Source organism: Delphinapterus leucas, chromosome 20, assembly GCF_059928025.1.
Source record: "Delphinapterus leucas isolate spDelLeu-1000000601 "Yukka" chromosome 20, BTC_Dleu_Yukka2, whole genome shotgun sequence".
Classification (NCBI taxonomy): Eukaryota; Metazoa; Chordata; class Mammalia; order Artiodactyla; family Monodontidae; genus Delphinapterus; species Delphinapterus leucas.
In genome coordinates, this window is record NC_143148.1 from 37,061,660 (window position 1) to 37,084,767 (window position 23,108).

The 23,108-nt window shown below is 36.5% G+C and overlaps 1 protein-coding gene across 1 annotated transcript in view; it reads right to left on the minus strand.

The window, feature by feature from the left end:
• The window catches only part of CDH8 (cadherin 8), a 172,668-nt gene that overhangs the window by 46,857 nt on the left and 102,703 nt on the right, over nt 1-23,108 (minus strand). Inside the window, exons 6-7 of the mRNA XM_089902478.1 lie at nt 21,483-21,737; nt 11,244-11,361 (exon numbers count right to left, since the gene is read on the minus strand). Of these exons, the coding sequence (XP_089758604.1) occupies nt 11,244-11,361; nt 21,483-21,737 (373 nt within the window). The remainder of the gene's footprint in view (nt 1-11,243; nt 11,362-21,482; nt 21,738-23,108) is intronic.

Genomic DNA, 23,108 nt, shown 5'->3' on the forward strand with positions numbered 1-23,108 from the left:
ATAGATAGATATTATGTAAATTATCTGAAATAATAGGTGCTCAATAAATTTTAGCTATTTTTTTTGCAATTTGATATATAACCCATGCAGAGTAAGAAAGTACAGATTTGTCTTAAAATAACCACAGGACTTTTAAAAAATATCCTAAACAGAGATGTAAGCATACTCTCTAATCTTTATAATTATTTTTTATATTTCTCAATGAAAGTTATTTTGTAAGCAATTCTGTTTTCATGGTATGTAATGTTAGATTATTCCTTGAAAAAAAATGTTCTTACAAAATTAAACATCCATTTTAGAATAAATATTTTAGAAAGACAGAAAAGTTATAAAAGGATTAATATAGAGGTATAGGTTTTCTTCTTGTTTCTTGCCTACCCAGTCAAAATGTGAATTTATACAATTACCTGCGTACATTTTACTTCTCTTTCTTTGGGCAAAAAAGATAATGAATTCTAGATAATTGTCTCTTAAGCATTCTAAAACTTTCTTTATTGAACTTTAGCCTACCAACATTCATAACAAAGGCAAGTTTTATGTCAACTCAATATGTTTCAGAATATGGCCAAAGTTATTATTTGTTTGTTTTGTTTGTTTGTTTGTTTTGCGGTACACAGGCCTCTCACTGTTGTGGCCTCTCCCGTTGCGGAGCACAGGCTCCGGACGCACAGGCTCAGCCGCCACGGCTTACGGGTCCAGCCGCTCCGCGGCATGTGGGATCTTCCCGGACCGGGGCATGAACCCGTGTCCCCTGCATTGGCAGGCGGACTCTCAACCACTGCACCACTGGGGAAGCCCCAAAGTTATTTTTTATTTTTAAGATTTAAAACTGTGCACTGAGAAAAAAAATTTAAATGTATCTATTACTGATGTACATAATGTGTAGATCATGATGTTTACATCGATTCACTTCCTAGGGCCATTAGTAAACTTTGTGTGCATGCATGAGCGTGTGTGGAAAAACCTCTTCAAAGTGTGAGACGCATTGTTTATCCTATGAAAAGCATCAAGAATCGATGCAGATATAATCAAAATATGAAGAACTACTTCACTAATTTATTTTTGGGAATCAAGCAAACTCTTATGATCATAGAGTTTATGAATCTCCACAAAATGTCTCACTGCATTTTTCTTTTAAAAACATTTTTGGTAATTCCCTATTTCTCCTTTAAGTAAACTATTCATATAGCTGATCATTCTTCCTTAACTTCGACAGGCACCTCTACCCAAAACTGTGTCTTATCTCTGCAAAAGTTAGTTCAAACTCTACCTTTTTGAGAGATTTTTCTGTAAATCGAAACTGAATCCAATAATTAAATACCTTCATAAAACTCTTAACTTTCCTTGTCTCCAGCCTTAGAAGATAAGCAAGACTTACCAATTCTGAACTATTGGAATCATGTATCATACATGATTGAGTTATTTTGATGTAGGGGAATAATTTAATTCTATAACATGTCCAGAAACCTGCTCAATGAGTTATATACAACCTATAATATTGTAGAAGCATATCTTTTAATAATACTATCCAGTATTTTAATGTGGATGAGATTTGGTACAATAATTTCTAATGTAAAGATCACTTCCATTTGCATTATTTCTTTTGAAGGTTGATAAAGACAAAATACATAGAGTATCTAAGTTCAGGTACTGCCCTTGGCATTTATGCTACATTCTTTCATTTGCTCATCCCAGCAATTTTGTTTTGACATAGTTAAACACGGTCTGTTACAGAAAGTTAAAAGCCTTGTCCAAAGTCACATCTTCGTTAATTGGTGGATGTGGGATTTGTCTGATTTCAAAGTTTGTACTATTTCTCCTAATACCATGGGTTTGCACGCTCAGTATGTTAGAATAGATGAGTCCTTAGCTCCCAGCCCTAACCTATTCATTTTGTGTGAGAGGAAACAAGTCCAGGGAGAAGTATATCACAGTGTGACCTTGATGAAACTAGCAATGCCTGTCTGGCCAAATGAAAGCAGGAAACTCAGAGAAGGATGATTGTGTTCAGCTCACCAGGCACCATATCACCCTTTTTTCAGACTGCTTTAAGATAAACAGCCTTCAAAAGTCTGAGAATAATATACTCAAGCAATAGAGAGAGGAAATTCTAGTAGGCAATCTACTAGGATGAAAGCAAAGGCAATGAGTAAACCAAAGAGGTCCAAGGACAACAATTACTATCTTCCTTTATGAAGTGCATCAGCACATTCATTCTGGTGGCAGCTTAGGGAACAGAACAGGCAACAGATAGAAAATGAATCCAACATGATGTCCTGAAATCAGTACAATACCATCCTCTAGTTGCCAGGGGCCCTCAATAAACATTATACTACATTGAAAGTTAGCTAAAACATGTTAACTGACAGGTCTCTAAACCAGCTGTGCATAGCAACTGGAAAAGGCATGAACTATTTACAGGGAGACTTGGACCAAAACTAGAATGGATTCTAATAAACCTGCAAAAATAGAATCATCAGCCCCAGCTCACAGTGCTACAGCACAAATTGCAGTGATGACTGTGGATCGCTGTGAATTTGGAAAGAGCTCACCAAAATTATTTGACTCTGCAAGCAGAAAAGCATTAAAGAGTATAGTTCAGCATAGTTTGTCTAAGCTTAGGAATCACGAGGACACCAATCTGAAACTCACAGGAGAACCATGGGTTCATGAGTACAGATGTGTGTCACCACCCAGATCAGCCAAATGCTTTGTAAAGATGGGAGAGATGGAATCTAGGAGAACCTAACTCTTTATATAGAACAAGTTTCACAAGTTGGGTAAGATTTAAAAGGGAACATTGTTTATGACAGTATGGAAACTAGAATGTGTGATCATTCCTCCTCATATCATAGTATTTTGCAGGCTAGCCTGTGAATTTCTCCACTGTATGACAAAAAGCCATGTTAAAGTATAGCTGTTCTCTCTGAGAATTCAAATTAGTATAAGACTGAGTCCTAAGGAGAACAAAAATACTCTGTACAGGACAAAAACAGTGTATATTTGATTCACTGTTTTATTTTGAATTTCCAAAGTAGTGCCTTGCACGTGGTAAGCACTAAATAAATAGGTATTGAATGAATATGAGTGAATAAAGATATGGTGTGTTATCAATAACCTCAGAGGACAGTGGAGGAGATACTCCTTGACTCAAGACAGATACTCGTGTCTACCTTAGCAGTTATCACAGTCCTGCAAGAGAAAAGCAAATCAAACTTCACAGAAACCGTTAAGCACTCCATTGCTCTGCTCACAGATGAGGGGAACCTGGGTTGTTAGGAATGACTAGAAATTAGCTAGATGGAAAATAGAGGGAGCAGAGGATGTATATTCCAGACAAAAGGAAGGGATATAAAAAACATAATTGGTTTTGCGTGTTCAACCTAAAGGATGTATAAGACAGGAACAAGGTAAAAGGGAGAGAGTGATGGAAAATAAAGTTGGGGTGATAGATGTCTCTCGTCGTTGCCTTTTTAAAGCACACTGCTATTGATTTTTAAAACATACATTTGAAGTCTCTGTATCTAGTATCTAATATCTTCATAGTCTGCCTATTTACTAAGGCACTACTAGCTCAAAAATTATATCATTCTATCAACTCTTAAATATCCCATTTGCCAATATATAGAGAGCTATATGCAATTGGATCAAGTCCTGTGGAAACCTACAATTTTTAGGTACTCTTTATTTTTATCCATTGATTATGTTATGGTAATGAGGGTTATATCCAAAGAACAACTTAAGTTACCCAAATACTCTTCTTTCCCATTTCTCCTTTCCCCCCTGCTTTACTCATGGTCAGTGTTTACCAGTAGGTTCAATTATTGGCCTTTCAGGTAAGGGACAGTTGAACAGCATATAACTACTTATCACCCCAATCCTTATTTTAGGTTCCTTTTTAATATTTTTGTTTGTTACATTGGGTGAATGAAAGAGGCTTAGGGGGCTCACAAATTTGTAGAAGAAGGAGAGAAAGAGAGGAAGGAAACTAGTATTTATTGAGTGCCTTCTATTTACGAGACACTAAACTTAGCACGTTTTTATGTTTTTACTTAAATTAATATTTTCTTATACAAAACAACATAGGGATAATTATTACTTTCAGTTTATAGATAAAGGCTCAAGGTTATTCAGTGATTCATGCGAGTTCTCACAGTTCATGTTCAGAAGCACTAGGATTCAAAACTAAATATTATTAACCAGGAAGCTTGTGCTATTCTGTATTCCACAAGGGCTCTCTCTTTTATCCTTCATTCTAATGCATCCCAAGTCAACTTTTTACATGTTTATCTATGCAAGTGTCCCCTTTACTGTTTCCAAATTATTTCTCTGCCTTCTCTATACACTTTAATAAACTGAAGGATCCAAAGCACATGGTGTGATATTCGGGTCACATCCCTAGACAGAATGCCACATATGCCTAATGTTGTGTCTATAAAGTGCTCAAATTAATTCAAAATGCAAACTTCTGGGCGGAAAAGAGATGAAATGATTGTCAACTACATTTAATACTTTTTTAGAAAAGGAAAATTTGCATAGACTGACAGCTCATTTTGTTTCCACATCCGATTTTAATATCTGGTTGTTCTTACCAGAGGACAGTCATGTTTATTTGGCACACACAAAATCCCCAGGCCTATTTTCATGCTTGCAAATAGATGGTAAATCAGTAAATAACATTATTCTTTAATGACACAAACAACAAAGTGGTCCAAACAAGATTTGATAAATTCAAAAAAAAGTTCTCTGAGTAATTCTTTTTACTTCCCCTAATGTTCAATCTATTCCTTTATCGTTCTATTTTTCTTTTGAAGCAAAAGTCTCAGAAAGCAAAATTCTCAAAAAAAAAAAAAGTTTCTATGCCATAAGGTATCTTTAAGATAACTGAGATAACTTCAAGATAACTAACCATGTGCCCATGTGTCTCTTCGTTTTTCTTTCAAAAATCCTCAGAATTAGAATTCTCTGTAAGAACCAGAAAAGATTGCTAGCAAATTGACAGCAAAGCTCTGAATCAGCTCATAACTTTGAATAGCATATGGACAACAACACATATGAGCATATGCCGTGTATCTAAATTACATCCATAGGAGTCAGCAATCTCAGGACTAAATTGTGTTCTATAACATACACTGAAAAATAGATACTGTGCTGTGCTATGTCTGACCAGAGCAGTAATTTTAGGATTTTCAGTTTTTGCAAAGGAAATTCTTAGTTTCTGTGGGTACTCTTGAATTATGATTTTAAAAAAAGCAAACAAACATACAAAAAAGATCCTGACAAAATAACAAGAGTTTTCTAAAAACTACTTAAGCGAAGAAAATCTAGTTTTCTGAACCAAGCTATACAGTCACACTCAACTCAGAAAGTGGAAGTACAGATCTGTTATCTATTTTTCTTAGCTTGCACATCATCCTTAATTACAGTTTAAACGACAAAATGAAACATAAATGGCTTTTTATCAACGAAACATTGCTGGAAGCATAAACAATAAATTATGAATTACTGAAGCAGAAGCCTTTTTGGATCATGTATGCATAATGCTATTCTGCATATTCGGAATCCCAGTTGGCCCTTCTGTTCCATGCAAATTGAGCACCACCTTTTATGATTTAACACTGAGGAAGAGCACCTTACTTCATATGGGTAAAAGCTAACACCAAATATGAAAGAGGCCTCTTATCAATGTTTGATGCTGTGGAAAAGTCTACTATGTGAGCAGAGTAGACAGGGTCACCATGTCTACTGTATGTAGACATGCGTGTATAGGTATTCACTACCACACTCAGCCAAGCACACAGTTTTCACGTGATGCTTAGGTATGGTAGCCTGAGAAACCCAATAATAATGAATCCACTGTCACTGAGGGATTGAGGCTTCTTTTTTCTTTTTTTTCTTTTTTTTTTTTTTTTTTTGCGGTACGCGGGCCTCTCACTGTTGTGGCCTCTCCCATTGCGGAGCACAGGCTCCGGACGCGCAGGCTCAGCGGCCATGGCTCACGGGCCCAGCTGCTCCGTGCGGCATGTGGGATCTTCCCGGACCTGGGCACGAACCCGTGTGCCCTGCATCGGCAGGCGGACTCTCAACCGCTGCGCCACCAGGGAAGCCCGGATGGAGGCTTTTTAAAGACCACTTGGGGAAAGAGATGTTATTTAGGAAAGTCTTCTGTTAGTTGCAAAGCAACTTGGTGTAATGGAAGAATTTAACGAGACTGGCGGTGTCCAGAAAGAGGACAGTTGGCTTACCAAGGTCCTCTTTGCTGTGTGGATAATCAAGGAAGGCTTTTCAGGTCTAATTCAGCCCAGATGGGGCAGAGGGACTCTGCCTGCCTGGAAACCTAAATCCTGAATACAGGAGAGGTGTGCCTGAGGATTCAGCTGGAGAGAGGATGGAGGGCTGAGGATCAGCTCTGGCTGGCTTGGAATGTGGGAAACCCACTTCCACTTTCAAGAAGTAAATTTTAGTTTGGGGACAAGAGGCGTCTGAATTAAGTTGACATTATTCAAAAAAGCAAAGGAAGACTCTAATTTTCCAGCTTATACAAAATGATTCCCACAGAGTCTGTGTGTTGGGAGGTTGTGGATGATTTAAAACAACTTGATATGCTAGAATGGAATGTCATCTTAACAAATTGGAAATTGGGATTAGCCATTTTATGGAGAAAGCTTAGTTTAATATTGGCAAAGGAGAGAGAGAAAAAAAAAAACCCTGCATATTTAAAACCAGGTCCAGGAATCCCACCTATTTCGTGGCTGGTAAATATTTTCATTCTTTCCCCACCTTCTCATCTTCCTATTTTTTTCCCTTTTATGTTTCTATGATAATGCCCTTTAGACTGCAATACATTGCAATGCGTACTAGTAAGGATCATTAGTTTCACAACTACCAGTGGGGCCAATATCAGAACTACTGTACAACATTCAAAAATCAACAGTTATAGCTGCAAAGGGACCTGGTTGAGAATGATAAGCCATCTCTTCCATGAAGAGATGGAAATTTAGGAATTAATGGATTCACATAAATAGGATCTTGTCCCATTTCATGATGAGTGATTTTCTATGTGCCAGACATTGGGATAATAGCTGTCTAAGCCCTCGGTTACTCACATCCATCAAAGCACACCTACAGGGTAGATAGGCAGTATCTGCTATTACAGATGATGAAACTGAGGCTTAAAATAACTTGCCTGTAGTCAGTATTCCCACAAGGGATATTTCTAGAGGATAAAAAGACATGAAACACATAGTGATTGAAGTTGGCCATTGAGCTGAGATGGAAACCCCACCAAACAAAACATGAATTATACTCTAAACAGGTAACCATGGAATGGATACTGAGATGACCCAAGACACACTTATTTCAAAGCTCTAATTACCATCTCCATTATCTGAATTAATTATCACAATCATGCCTTTAGAGTGAGGTTCTTGTTAATAGAATTTTGGTTAAAAAAGAGTCATCAAGAGGAGAAAATAAAAAATATTAGTGTCATCAGATATTCTGGTTCCCCTCTGTCTTTCCTTAAGCCTAATCAAGCTATAACTAAGGCCAAGTCTATGTCTTTCCTTCCCACAGACCCTCTTTAGGGGAGCGTTTTATGTTTATCCTTATTTCTCTATACATGTGATTCAAATATTTCAGTATAAAACATGAAGACTCCCATTTCTCCAGCCTGCTTTCTGGCAATTTCAATCAAATCTTTTAACTGCAACGTGCAGGCTGGCGAAGATCATGTTTCTGCCGACCTCACATTTTCTGCATGCGAGAGATTTCTGTATCTGGAAAAGGTTCATTTATCTTCCCTGACTTGTTAATATGTAATTGCCGAGTATCTTCTGTTTTCACAATTAGAATGGAAGCCACTACTGAAATGCTGTCAGTCAAACTCCTTTTGTTTATAAATTCATCCAACTGGAAGATGAAGAAACCGATGTCTGAGCTGTATAATTGAGAAGATTCAAGGCGTTGTGGTTGTTTGGTGTGTACATGTGATGTGAGTGACTCATCACATTTTTTTTTTTTTTTTGCGGTACGCGGGCCTCTCACTGCTGTGGCCTCTCCCGTTGCGGAGCACAGGCTCCGGATGCGCAGGCTCAGCGGCCATGGCTCACGGGCCCAGCCGCTCCGCGCGGCATGTGGGATCCTCCCGGACCGGGGCATGAACCCGCATCCCCTGCATTGGCAGGCGGACTCTCAACCACTGTGCCACCAGGGAAGCCCTCATCACATTTTTGACCTTTGTTTTCACCTTTACCTGTATTGAAGTTTGCTTTCCTATTCTGGCAGAAATATAATTCTCATATATTCAGAAAGAGAATTATTTATGAAATCACTCAACTGTATAGGAGACAAGAGACAGTTAATTTCTATCTCATTTTGTTTTTGATTATGAATTAGTCAGCTGAAAATTGCAGAAGGACCAAGCTGTATGAGAGAGGAGAATGATCACAGCAACTTCGAATTGAAAGACATGCTGCAAGTTTCTTAGAAAATGCCAAATACTGAAACCATCTCCCTTAAAGATCCAATTAAAAAGAGGGTTCATCCACCTATCAATTATGGATTTGAATGTATTGGCTGTCTCAAAATATTAACTTTCATCTGCTGGGCTAGGACTTGTAAATCATGAAGTTCTCAGTGGAGAAACATCAGCTATTGACCATTTTAAAGTCCATCTGAAGAAGGAAAAACAATTCTGAATATGAGTTTATCATTTGATTCTCTCACGTTTCAAACATAAAATATACCATAGTTTTAAAATAAATAATGTCTAGTATTTGAATTTTTTTGGTTGTTTTGTGTTCTCTCATCATTAATAAGGAATGAGTAACAGGCTCACAAGACAACATTTTATCTACATTCTTATCAGTATATCTCCACCATTTTAAACCTGACAACTTCTTTCCATTGCTTTGTTTCTAAATGTTAAGAGGAGACAAACTGTGTTTTTTTCCTACTTTCATGGAAACTATCCAGATGCCAAAAAAGTGAAACAAAACTCATGCATTTCTGATCCAGGAAAAGGGAGATAGAGTATAAACTTGACATATCTGTTCCAGAGACCTGTGTTCATGATTAATTCTATGGAGATGTTGAATATTTAGATCCTAAATCCAAAATCACAGAGAACATATGTCCTAGTTTCCACAAGACCGTCCTGGTTTATGGTGTTTCTAGGCATAAATATAAATAGCAACCCCTTTCACATTAAAAAAAATCCCAGTTGGGACAATATATGGTCACTCTTTGCAAAATAAATCAACACATAATTTTAAATAAACAGTCATGGCACAGAGAGTGTTCTTTCTGTCCATTTTGTGATACCTAGCTTGTTTTTTTGTAATTATTTCACACACACACACCTGTGAGGTAAGTCAAAACTTAAATCCTATTTTCTAGTTTCAAGATAAAACAGATAATCCACATGCCTTTAAATATTCTACTACAGGGTTTATTGAAATGTGTGGTGTTGCAGCACGAAGAGTTTTCCTAGGTGTACAAACTTTTACTTTGTACTAATTCTAAAAATTAGAGAAAACACTTGAAATTCATCCACTGTAGGACTAAAATCTCCTCTTTAAAGGGTTTAGGGCATAATAAATATAGTACAAAACTACGCTTTCACAGGCACCCAGTAACTACCTCTCATTCATCCAGCATATGTTTACGCAGTGTCTTTGACGGGCCATACCTGTAATGGGCACATCTTGAAATTGCAGAATGCACAGAAAGCACCAAGGATCTCAGACCTTTGGGATGGGAAAACACTTCTTCCCAGAGAATCTTTAAATGTAGGGCATTTGATATGCAAAAATAATGACTAGTACCTATTAGCTCACAATCAAAGTAAGCACGGCTCACACTTCTGCACAGACTTTCAGCTCAGTTTGGAATTGCCGAGGGGGCTCTCATCTTAGGCGTGGTCACGGGGCTTCCACAAAATAAGAAATGTTGGCAGCGTTATCCAAAAAACAAAGACAATGTACTTGGATTAGAGCTCCTAATTCAGGGAGGCTAACACATGTAACTCCTCTATTGAGGAGAAAGATCAAGATTTCATTTCCTTAATGTTTATAATAGTGGAAGCCAGCTGAATGAGTAATATCTATATAATAGCTTTCTCATTTCCTTTTCTGTGATGCATCCACTTTATCAAAGCATCCCCAAAGAACTAAGTAGCATCTTGTTAAAGGGTAAGGCCAGAATATATTTAACAAGAGCCATAAAATGTTATTTCACTTCATAAAGGAAGTTTTACCAAAACTCACTACCTCCTTGAAACAGAACAGAGAAAATGAACCAAATGTCATGAGCCAAATTTTACTCTTCAGATTGAGCATAGTTTTTATATAGACCATTCATAAATCTAAACAAATGCCTATAGTAAAGCCAGAAGACAGCCCCAGATGATACATTTATTCTGCTAATCATTCTAAAAAAGCTGAAACTAAGGCTTAAATACTTCTGAGCCAAAATAGACAGCTAAAAATCCTTGTTAAATGTACAGCAGCTTAGTAAAGAAAAACGCACAGATGAGATAGACTTTTTTTAAATGATCTATGACCTTCATATGTAATAGACAAGAGTTAAGGGAAATGGTTAATCCGAGCTTGGTTCTCAATAAATAATGAAATGGATTAAATATTTTCTGTGAGTAAAAGACTTAACAAGAAAATCAGTTCATATTAGCTCCAAAATAATACTAATAAGGAGTGTCCTTCAAGAAGGATTTTCTGATCTAATTGCTATTGTCAAAGTTGGTACAGGCTTAAAACAAATACCTCTAATGTGTACCCACAAACCAGACGAAATTAGAATAGGCTTTCCCTAAAGACTTGGTAAACATTCAATTAAAACTTAACAACTGCAAAGTATAAGCCAGCCCCTCCTCTATCAGCTATCTCGGTATAATGTACTTGGATAACATCAGATATCTCAGTAAAATTACTGGAACTTTCACAGGGGTTAAATCTTACTGTCCATTTTTTTTTTTAAAGTAAGGTGATTGAGGTATTCCCCGGGATAAAATTAACTTGCATTGCACATTCACAATTCCCTTATCTATTGTTTCAATACTGGAAAGAGGAAGTGATGTAATTACCATGCCTTTAGGCTGATAAGCTAAGTTTCAACTGCTCATAGTGAAGAAAAATTATTTTACTGATATTTTCAGTCACATTATGAAATCACATCCTATTTTCCAATGTATATTCTACCCTGTTTCACAATGCTAATGTATTTACCTTCATTTTTCTTGATGGTAAAATTCGGATTGTTGACCATTTCTGGAAGAAGGCTGTATAAGAAATAATGTCCGTTTTTGGGCTCATCTTTGTCCGTGGCACTCACTGTTTGAATGACCTGTAACATAAAACTTGACGTCAGCACTTCTGATGACATCAGAGGGCTTGCACTGCCTTTAAAAGCTGAGTGACATTCCTTTAGTAGAGTGATACTTTGGTCCAAGGAATATTTTTCAGTTTTCTAAGTTGTTATGGACGGTTCACACCAAGAATAAGGAGAAACATTCATCACTTTAAAACCTAGCTTTGATATAAGCTGATGAAAATTAGGGTCATTACTTTTGTGTCCACTTGGTATCTGTGGCTTGAAATGGCAAATTTAAGGGTATTTGAAAATTCCACTGGGCAATTACAAGCTTCTTTCCACTTTGAGTATGTACGGGCTTCAAGAATGAAATCTGGAATTGTTACAGTGATTGTAGTGTGGCTCTTGGGAGGATGTTGGAGGTAAAGTACTTAAATCTTGAATCCTCACAACTCCTCTTTCATTTTACTCATTAGGTTACAAGTGTTTGCAAATAGAATGTTCCTCGGCACAAACATCACTGCCACAAACCTTTCTGAAGAGTTGCATCTCTTCCCTCCCAATAATGAATACTGTTTTTAAAGCTAGTGGATAACACATGCAAACAATGCTTTGGAGTGTATCCTGAGATGAATAAATTATAGGGATTAGAAGAATTACCACCATGCAGAGAACTGTTTGGATAGATACACATACTCAGAATTGGTGCCAGTTGAATGTGCTTATTTCATTTGCAAAGCTGCATTAACTTAGTGCTAAGTTGTTCCTTGGGATGTCAGAGAATTAGCTTAATAATTCATATTTATGAGTCTGTGATATTAATAACTTCCATATGAAACACTGGGCAACAGCTAATGTAAAAATTATAGCTTAAATTACTACTGTAAATAGTTACAACATAATTTCTACCAAAAAAAAAATGCCTATGAAGCATGACAGTCAAGGGTATAATCAGATTTACCATAAAAAATTAACAGGGAAATACTCTCAGGTTTGTGAAATTTAGAGAATTATGATGCCTAATGTTGTGTCAGTTTAAACAATTATGTGCCACTGAACTTTGTCAGTGTCATTAAAGAGAAAAAAATGGATCACTTCTTTGTGAGAAAGAGACATCATTGCCTTGTAACTTATCACCTAAATAAGATATCACCACAATTTAAGAACATTTTCAATAGCTGTGAAGTTTTGCATTGTTATCACCCACATGCTATACGATAAGCAGTGCATCAAGGTTATTTGGGGCATAAATGAAATAACTTCTCTCATTTTCTATTTCTCCATTTTTGTAAATGGAACATATTCCTACTTTGTAGGTGTTTTACTCTTGTTAAAGACCTTGTGAAATGTCTTATAATTGTACTTAGCTTGAGTAACAATATAACAAAAAATAGCACAAAATATAACTCATGGTGGAGACAGTGAGATAGTCATTAAGTTGACGGACTCTGAAATAAAGCTGCCTTGACAGAAGTCATAGCCTTATCCTTTACTCACTGCATGAAATGGAGGGATTTACTTAACTCTTTGAAACTCAGTATTCCTAAATTTTAAATAAAAGAATACTTTTCTCATAGGGTCGTTTTAATTCTTTATGTAAATTCATGTCAATCTGTTAATACAGTGTCTGGTTCCTAGTAACTGTTCAATGAGTATTAGTCATCATCATTATTATTTATTATTTTTTGTTAAGGTCACTACCATTTATTCATGACATAGCACATTGATAAGTGTAACAACTTAGATGTTACACAAACAGGGGCCTCGCTTCCATCAGATTAGTTGGGAAAGCAATTATATTTACTATATCTAAACAGCTAGCTTATTTGCCTTGACATTTAGGTGCAGAGAGGTTCCTTGGGCTTCTAGTTTTATAAAGAAGAAAGACTTAAAGTACAAGGGAAAAAACTGTGAAATACAGATGAATCTTTTATAGACAACCTACATGTACAAATATTTAACAGAATAATTTGACAAGAGCCTTCTTTTAGGCAGTTATGAAGAACAAATGGGGAAAAGTTACTTGTGAACACATGTAGCATCGTCTTCTCCCTTTACCCAATTTTGTTTCAAAAAGACTTCTAGGGCTTCCCCGGTGGCGCAGTGGTTGAGAGTCCGCCTGCCGATGCAGGGGACGCGGGTTCGGGCCCCGGTCCGGGAGGATCCCACATGCCGCGGAGAGGCTGGGCCCGTGAGCCATGGCCGCTAAGCCTGCACGTCCGGAGCCTGTGCTCCGCAGCGGGAGAGGCCACAGCAGTGAGACGCCCGTGTACCAAAAAAAAAAAAAAAAAAAAAAAGACTTCTGTTCCCAAGTGCACCTGTTGAAGAAATCATTCCTGAAGTGTGTGAGCACATGTGAAGAAAAAGAGCAAACAAAGAAAGGATGTCTCCACAGTGGCTGTATCAATTTACATTCCCACCAACAGTGCGAGAGGGTTCCCTTTTCTCCACACCCTCTCCAGCATTTATTGTTTGTAGATTTTTTGATGATGGCCATTCTGACCGGTGTGGAGATTCCTTAAAAAACTAAAAATAGAACTACTATATGACCCAGCAATCCCACTACTGGGCATATATCCTGAGAAAACCGTAATTCAAAAGAGTCATGTACCACAATGTTCATTGCAGCTCTATTTACAATAGCCAGGACATGGAAGCAACCTAAGTGTCCATCGACAGATGAATGGATAAAGAAGATGTGGCACATATATACAATGGAATATTACTCAGCCATAAAAAGGAACAAAACTGAGTTATTTGTAGTGAGGTGGATGGACCTAGAGACTGTCATACAGAGTGAAGTAAGTCGGAAAGAGAAAAACAAATACCGTATGCTAACACATATATATGGAATCTAAGGGAAAAAAAAAGGGACATGAAGAACCTAGGGGCAAGACGGGAATAAAGACACAGACCTACTAGAGAATGGACTTGAGGATAGGGGGAGGGGGAAGGGTAAGCTGTGACAAAGCGAGAGAGCGGCATGGACATATATACACTACCAAACGTAAAATAGCTAGCTAGTGGGAAACAGCCGCATAGCACAGGGAGATCAGCTCGGTGCTTTGTGACCACCTAGAGGGGTGGGATAGGGAGGGTGGGAGGGTGGGAGGGAGGGAGACACAAGAGGGAAGAGATATGGGAACATATGTATATGTATAGCTGATTCACTTTGTTATAAAGCAGAAACTAACACACCATTGTAAAGCAATTATACTCCAATAAAGATATTTTTAAAAAACACATGAAAAGATGCTCAACATCGCTAAAAAAAAAAAAAAAAAAAGAGGATGTCTTGTATTCTGGGGTGGGAATCATTTGTAACTAAGAGCATTCTTAACGTGTATTTAATGGATAGAGCTCCTACAAGCAATACCATTTCTAAGTCATCTGCATGAAAAAGACTCATACGTGCTGGCGAGTGAATCTACATGTTACGCTCTCACAACCAAAACAAAAGAGGCAATAATTTAGCTTACCTGAAGTAAATGAGTATAATTACCTGTCATACCACATCTCAGAAGTTTGGTCTAAATATTACATCTGCAATAAATATTTTTTCCACCATTTATTTAAGTCAGGAAATCTGTTAGACATGCAATTTCTGAGCTTGCTGAACCAAAAAGTCTTGGGACAGGGCCTAGAAATCTGCATTTTAAAGTCTTGTGATTCTGATGCATGCTTAAGTCTGGGATCCACTCTTTTGAGTCAAGGGAGAAGATTGGTGTCCATAGGTCTCTTATTACTGTTCATTAGAAGAGTTTGTACTGTCAAGTTTACATCAAAATCAGTGCATGATGTGTTGGGAAAAAAGTGATGAAATGGTGAATCTTTAACTTCCAAATATCCTATGAACTAGCTATGGTTAAGACTTTGGTTTAAACCATTTTTGACACTTCATTTTATTTTAATGCAATGGCCACTGTCTGATCATTTTCTCTGAGAGTAGATGCCTGGTAGATCACTTGAAGGACTTTATGCTATTAAAATGCATTAAGTTACCCATATTTAAAAGGCTGAAATTTTCATTGATGTAATAACATCTGAACACATTTGGCTTTAAACAACAGAAGAAAAAAGAATAGATTTATTCAAGGAAGTGTACCTCCACACAAGCAGATTTTATAGGTACACTGAGTTGATGGCAGATGAAAACTGCATGCATTTCCCACTGTGAGCTACTTTGACATCAGCTGATTTTTAAGTAATTGGACAACTATTTCATGAAAATGATATAAAAATTTCTGAAGAGGTCATAGATTTTTAGTAGTAAATATACAGCATTTAGCTTAAATATTTCCCTTTCTAGCAGTAAAGTTAGGATGCAGTTGAAAAATCTAATGCTTGATAACTTATTGTGGATTAATTTCAAGGGAAGGTAAAAGCTAATATACTTCTCTATCAGAAAAACAAAGCATATCTGAGATCGGGCATAAGGAAATGAATTTCAAGGCCATACTTGAATTTCCATGGGAGCAGACTCTGATCTATTTCTTGAGAGTACTGATTTGAAATCAAATGACCTTTCTAAGCGTAAAACTGAAAAGAAATTTTTTTTAGAACTGTCGGCCATATCATAATTCTGACTCTTTTTAAAAAAAACTATTCATTGTTTATCAATAATGCTAAACCTTAGATCGCTTTAATTAATATAGTTTATTAAACATTATTTTAGATTTTTATAGTAACTCAAAAGAAGTTAATAGTAGTAGGTTTCACTGTCATTATTAACTTTTCAAAAGGCAAGCCGCCAACAAACAAACACATTTCTGATTATCTGATCTGTTGACAACCTTAAAACTCTCTTGGAATCTATTAGAATATCCCCTGTGAGTTCCTATCGTTATTGTTCATTGATTTGTTCTTAGATGACGAGTTGGGTTTTTTCCCCCCTCTCACTGCTATTAGAACAGTGTCTGGCACATAGTAGCTTTTTAATAAGTATTGTCTAAATGAATAAATGAATGGATGAATAAATAATCATGTCAGGCATGTTTTAGCATCACCACTAATTCTTATGTAACTTTGAGAGGTAGGTATGAAGAGACTTATCAGAACGCTAGCGCATCAAAGACATTGTAACATCTGATCCCAAGTAAATTAGGTAACAAACTCCCTACATCTTCCTGCTCCGCATGTCAGACTGCCTCAAAATCTTGTTGGCATTCATATCTTCCTCACGTGTACTTCAGTTAAATTGGGGCTTAGACTTCCAATATTTTGGAGAGTGCATAAAGATGAACTTATCCATTCTTGACATTTATGTTCTTTGCTTTATGGATATTAAGGTTCCCTTTTGATTTCGAAGGTGGTGGAAAGAGAGTGAGGAGACATCAAAGGCAGTACAGCATAATTTTTGGTTTTCTATTCATTCTTTTGCCTATTATTGATAGTTTGTTTCTGGTTACCAATGTAAACGTTCCTGAAATACTAGCTTCTATTTCTTAGAGCAGTAGTTTTCAACTTGAGGAAGGAAAAGATGATACATGAAAGTAAAATTGTATGAAATCATTTATATATGCACATATATGAAGGAAAAGTCCAGAGCTTTTATCAGATTATCAATGGTGTCCATAACTGAAGGGAACAAAACAAAATAGACTAAGAGCCATCCCCTGAAAGAGCGGTCTTTGCAAATACAAATTTTGTCTACAAGAGAAATCAAGTTATACCAATGATAACTAATTGAAAAAGGAGGACATACAGGAATTTGAGGAAACTATATGAAAACCCACATGACCCAATTATCCTCAGTTATTTCAAAACTGTGTAACATAGTTCAAATTGAGCACTGCTCATATCCATTTAATGGACAGTTCCTGGATACTTTTTTTATAATTTGTAAGGCAATCCAGTTTCTATCAGGATTTTTCTTTTCCTCCCCAAAGTGTTGTCCCATGTCACATTTCTTTGCATGAGTATGTCTTTGTCTTTAAAAAGTATTAGGTGGCTATTTAGAGCATGTATCTTAGGTCTGACCTATAGAAAATACAACAGGAGAATGTAGATTAGATTGTATATGTTTCTTTTAAACACTAAGTGAAGTCCTCAGTCCTCTTGGTAGACATCTGGGGCCTGTGCCTTCATTCATCCACCACAGAACTTCTGACATTTTCCTCAGTTTCGTTCTTTTTCATTCCCTTTCCCTTTACTGTAACTAAGTTAAGGTAAAATGATACAAAGCAAGGACTCTTAAAGGATGTATTTATACAAAGTTTGAATTTTCCAGTTTCTCCTGTTTCTTATTTTCTTTTGCTTGTCTCTGCATATTTCATCTGTATTTTGTGCGTCTCTGAAATGATCAATATTTTTGAAAAATTACTCCATCACTTGCTGTGCTTTGAAAACCTCATTAGTAAAGTCCACAGTTTTTAACATAATTTAGAAGTCTCAACTGCCTTTTTAGTCTTATCTCCTCTCCATCTTCCACTACACAACTTCACAGGAATATTTCCTGATGCCTCATTAATATCATAAACATTACTTCCTAGGCTGAAAATGCATCCTATTGTTTATTCTTCTTAAGCAAGATTTTTCCAGCTGGCTTCCATTTGCCACTAGTTGTATAGTTTTCTCTGAAGGAAATTCAAAAGATCTTATAATCAACTATGTTTGGTAAATGCCCAAGACCATTTGGTTCTAGCCCTTTGGGGATTCATATGTATTTATAAATGCAAGGGGATCTTACAGTGAAACAAAACCAGTAGAAGACAATGTTCTTTAATTTCGTTTAATACAGTTGTTCCCAATCTTATTGGGAAAAACATGCGCGCACACACATACCCAGACACACCACACACCATACCATATACTGACATGCTATACCCTAAAAGTGTTTCTCAGGCTGTCACTTTAAGACACGCTACCCTCTAGAATATGAGTCTTAAAGGCCCGGAGACCTCTTTAATCTCCTTTTGAAGGTGTTGTATCTACATAGCTTGGTGGTTATAGCACTAATTCCATTTGCATCTCTGCCCTTCCAACAATACATCAGCTTCTCTTGGTACCAGATCTTACCCAATTTATGTCACTAACACAAAGCCTAATAAGACTAAAACCTCCTAATAGCTAGTGTCATTTTTACTTTCTTGAAAAAGACGTGCTCATCACCATGGCTTCCATGAACAAATAAAAACAAGCATACACATGTGCGTACCATGCTTCCATCTAAATTCTTATTTACTAACTTGTAGGTTGAAAATAAAATGAAGAGAGAACATCAGTCAGTAACAACCCAAGATTTGTAAACAATCCTTTATACCATTGTTTTTTCTGTGGATCATCAATCCTAATATTCAGGTGAAGGGCCAGAATAAAGCATGTGGATTTGGAATCATGCAAGAGGTTCAGTCAAAGCATATAGAGGCTGCAAACATGACTTCAAAAAAGATTTAGATTGTATGTGTTCCTGTAAGTTGATTCTGCTGTACTTTAAAAAATAATATTAGCCCACAAATTCATATGGGGAGGAATGAAGTACAAGCCCTTTCTTCACTCTTGACAAATACACTTGTAAATTATCAGAGGAAGAGTTATTCCAATACAGGGAAAACAGACTGTCCTCTTTTATACTGACCCATTTAGGCATTGTTTATAGTGTTTTGCTCCAAATCAAGGATCATAAATATATAACAATAAGAGCAATAAAAACAACAAAGACAATACTAATAAAATATTTTGCTTTTGAAACTATGAAACTAGTTAAAATATATACTAGTAATAATTACAATTATTTATTGAGCACTTGATATTGAGCTAGATATTTCTAAAATGTGAGAGTTTAAACTAACAGCAGTTAAGACCCAAGGTCACAAAACTAGTAAATGACAGAGCTGTGACTCAGACTTAGATTGTGCTAGTTTCAAACCTTCAAAAATTCCGAGTTTTTTTAAACTTTTTTGCCTTTTTTTTTAGCTTTTCCCCCTCTGTCAAAATTGCACTCTAAAAGTTATACTTCTATTAATGACTCTCTTGAAATGTTTTTTTACATGTGAATTCTTCAAATATTGTTTTATACATCCCACTAATCTGCCTTCCCCTTACTTCACCTAAAGTAAAATGAAAATCATATTTTATGCATTTTGTTGAGGCCATCAATTTCATCTGTTCTAAAATCAATCCTGTCTCTCTCTTGTGTATGCAGATAGATCCTGAAAGATGCCCTCCGGCAGGAAAGTTAAAATTAAGTCTCCTATATTTATTGTTTCATGAGTGTTATAAAATGCCATAATTTCATTTCATTGTTTCACATTTATTAGAAAAAGACCAACAGAAACTAAAAATATACATAAATATGGTAGCAAACTCATTTATTGCTGCTATTTATCAAGGGATAATTCTACTTTTCTTATTATGTGGAATGCTTTGGAATAGAGTGTGTTATTGATCACAGGAGTTTTGTTTTTTTTTTTCTTTTGAAAAGTGCTCACTCTTGATCAGAATCTTATTCTCATTACTATTTTTCTAAAAAGTGTGTCACACAGGCAATGGAATTTCAAAGTCTGCTCCTTGGGAAGCATTGTGAAATCCTAGAAAGTACAGGGACTGGGGCACCTCCAAGAATAGACTTTGAAGCCCATCTTTCCTACTTTTCATGGCCTTAGTTAAGACCCTTACTCTTTTATCAGCCTCAGCCCCCATATCTGTAAAATGTCATTGCAACACCAAACTCCCAGAACGGTGATGTTGATTGCATGTTAGATGTCTGTATGTATTATTTCATTCATGGAAGCATGCAGCCTTCCCAGTCACCTCTCTCCACCTCCACTGCCAGCACCTTAGGCCAGGCTACCATTATCTTTTGCAATTACAACCTTCTAGATGCTCTTCGTGTTTAATTGCAGGTGCACGCGTCTGCATGTGGGTATGTGTGTGTATGGATTTTATTCAAACACAATATTCTTTTTGTCCAATTTCATTCTTGCTTATTACACTCGTATTACAGTTGCTTATTACTCTTATTATACTCAGCCACAGATGTCTTCAATTTTTCAAACAAACCAAGGTTTTTCTCCCTTCAGGGTCTTTGCACAAGCTTATTCTGTTGGCTAGAAGGCTCTTGTTTCCACTTCTTGTATGACTACCCTTTCTCATTTTTGTTCAGTTTCAGCCTAAATGATATCCCTTTAAAAAGTAACTTTCTTTACAACACTACGTAAAGTAGATCTCTGCTTTTTCTTTGTTCTCTTCTGTCTATACTGTGTAGTTTTCTTCAACTCAGTTTTCAAAATTTATATTATTGACTCATTCTATGTTTTTTTATTATCCCTCTTCCTCGTTCAGTTCCATTGGAGAGAACACTTTTTTTGTTCTTTTCACATTGTCTCCCCAGGTCATATTACAATACTTAGCATCTTGTAGATACACAATAAATACTGTTCAATAAATAAATGAATGATTTTTCATTTGTGCACTCTGTGTCTGTGAATAAAACAAGTGTTTCCATGGTAATATCTGAGAAACTAATTATTGAAATATTTGTCACTGCTAAATCAGAATCATGATTCTAAAATTTTGTGGATATCCATTACTACATGACAAGCATTGGCTAGATACATATCTATAAGTATGGGCTATTATCTTTTTTGACCTGTGATATTCCCATGATAAGCAAACTTTATATTGCTGCAGTATTGGTCAGAGATAGAAGGGATTAAAAGCGATAAACCAAAGTATGTTTTTAACCCAGACGTAAATAACTTGATGCTAAATAGAACATCTCGACTTCTGTAGATGGTGATGAAGCTCAAATTATACTCCACTAGATTTATTTATAGTAACAGGGGAAGCTCCTTCCTGAAGGAAAAATAGCTGAAGAGGTCCGTTGCTAACTAATTCTCAAACAATAAATATTCTCTGAGACTAAACAAGAGACCTTGAGTCACCCCTGGAAACACAATATTTTCAGTTCCGTCCCTGTGTCAGTGAACCATCTGGAGCACATTACCCTAATTCTGTATGTATGGTAAGCAAGAGGTAAGCACCTGAAATCTTAGAAAGACCCTACTGAGGAGACAAGATGTAGAACAGAGTTATGGAAGGCCCTCTGTCCAACACTGATCACTGATGTTCTCTATTTCTCTTTCATGTTTGGTTTTGAGTATGGTGTTATCATAGTGAAGGAAGATACTGGTTTCTCCTGAAGGAGCTGTTACCTGGTCCTCCACCCATCCCACCAGAGTACCATTCTCTTCAGACAGAACCTGGTTTATCCCCAGCTGACTCCTTTTCAGCACTTGATAGATGTTTCCTATCTCTGGTGGAATGTGTCCTATACTAAGCGGTCTTTTCATTAAGATAGTTCCATTTCCTCTCATCTCTTCAACCTCCTTTCTGCCCAGAGGATTTGAGGTATTTTCTTGCAATTCTACCACATCTAATTTTCTCAAGTGCCTACCAGAGGGAAAACTCTATGAGGGAAAAAGACCGAAGTTTGTCTGCCACTAAATCCCCAGTACCCAGCCAAGTCTTGGCATACAGTTTGTGTTCGACAAATATCTACTGTCTGGTCAAAACCTATCATCCTATTAGACACATGAACTTTCAGATATCTTGCCTTCTAATTTTGAAATCCTCAACCCATACGCTCATTTCTGCTTTGGCCATTAAAGAGGAGCAAGTGGAGAGAATCTTTTTATTCATCCTGTTAAACTGAGGGCCAGGTAATTTGTAGATGACTCTATCATGGCATTATTGAATTGGAGACTAAAGGTATACGTCACCTTATAACTTTTAACTTAAGATAAATTACCTGTAACTATTGGGGGAAAATTGTTTTAAATAAGAGTAACTAGCCATCAGAAAATACCACATCAACATCTAATTTTGAAGTGGAGGGATTATTTAAAAGGATTCTAATCAAAAGGGATTCCCGTTGATTTTTTATAATATTGACTGTGAACTCTCTTTGTCATGGGTGGTTGTTACTCTCTTAAGGGAACCAATTCAAGAAAATGTCATCTTTTACTTCAGAATTGTGGGAACGTGGGAGGAAGAGACAGGACTTCCAGTTCTACTTTCAAAGTACACCTATGCCAATTTAACACAGATGTACCATGACCTAGAGATCTATCTTAGAGGAAGGTGGCCTCCCTTCTTTCTTTTTCTTTTCTTTTCTTTCTTTTTTTTCTTGGACTCTTTGTTTAAATGAGTCCAGCGGAAAAGAGTCAAGTGCAGTAGAATTCTCTGCGTTCATGTTGATACTGGTTTTCATTTTGTGAGATGTTTTAAAGAACTCTTTACAAAGCCTCACTCAATCCAGAAGATTTTTTACGGATTGAGTTTTTTTAATGGCTTGTGCTTGCTTATTGCTAATGATTTTCAGCTGCATCATCTCCCAGGAAGCTGACCCCCTCGAGTTTAGCCTTAAATCCATATCTTCCAGGCAAACTAGACATTTCAAAGCCACCTGCACTCCTTTCTCTGAGGCTGTTATAAAGCAGACATTAATTGTTGAAAAATATTGAGATGACTATGAATTTAGTGCTAATTCAGTCTTTGACATTTGTTTTGCATGAATGTGATAATGAATATTCTAATTTCAAAGTGAGTCAGCCATTTGTATGGTATTATGAGACATGATTGAAAGTGTATCTATGTTGAACTTATATAAGTGAACACTATTTAGTGTGGATAACAAAAATGAATTTGGGAGAATGTTAAATATAAAAATGAGATACTTGAGCTATTAAAAGTGACTTAGGAATGATATAATGAATCAAACATGAGTTCTGACTAGCACAAAGGATTCAAGGAATTCAGGAGCTATTTGAACAACTGCG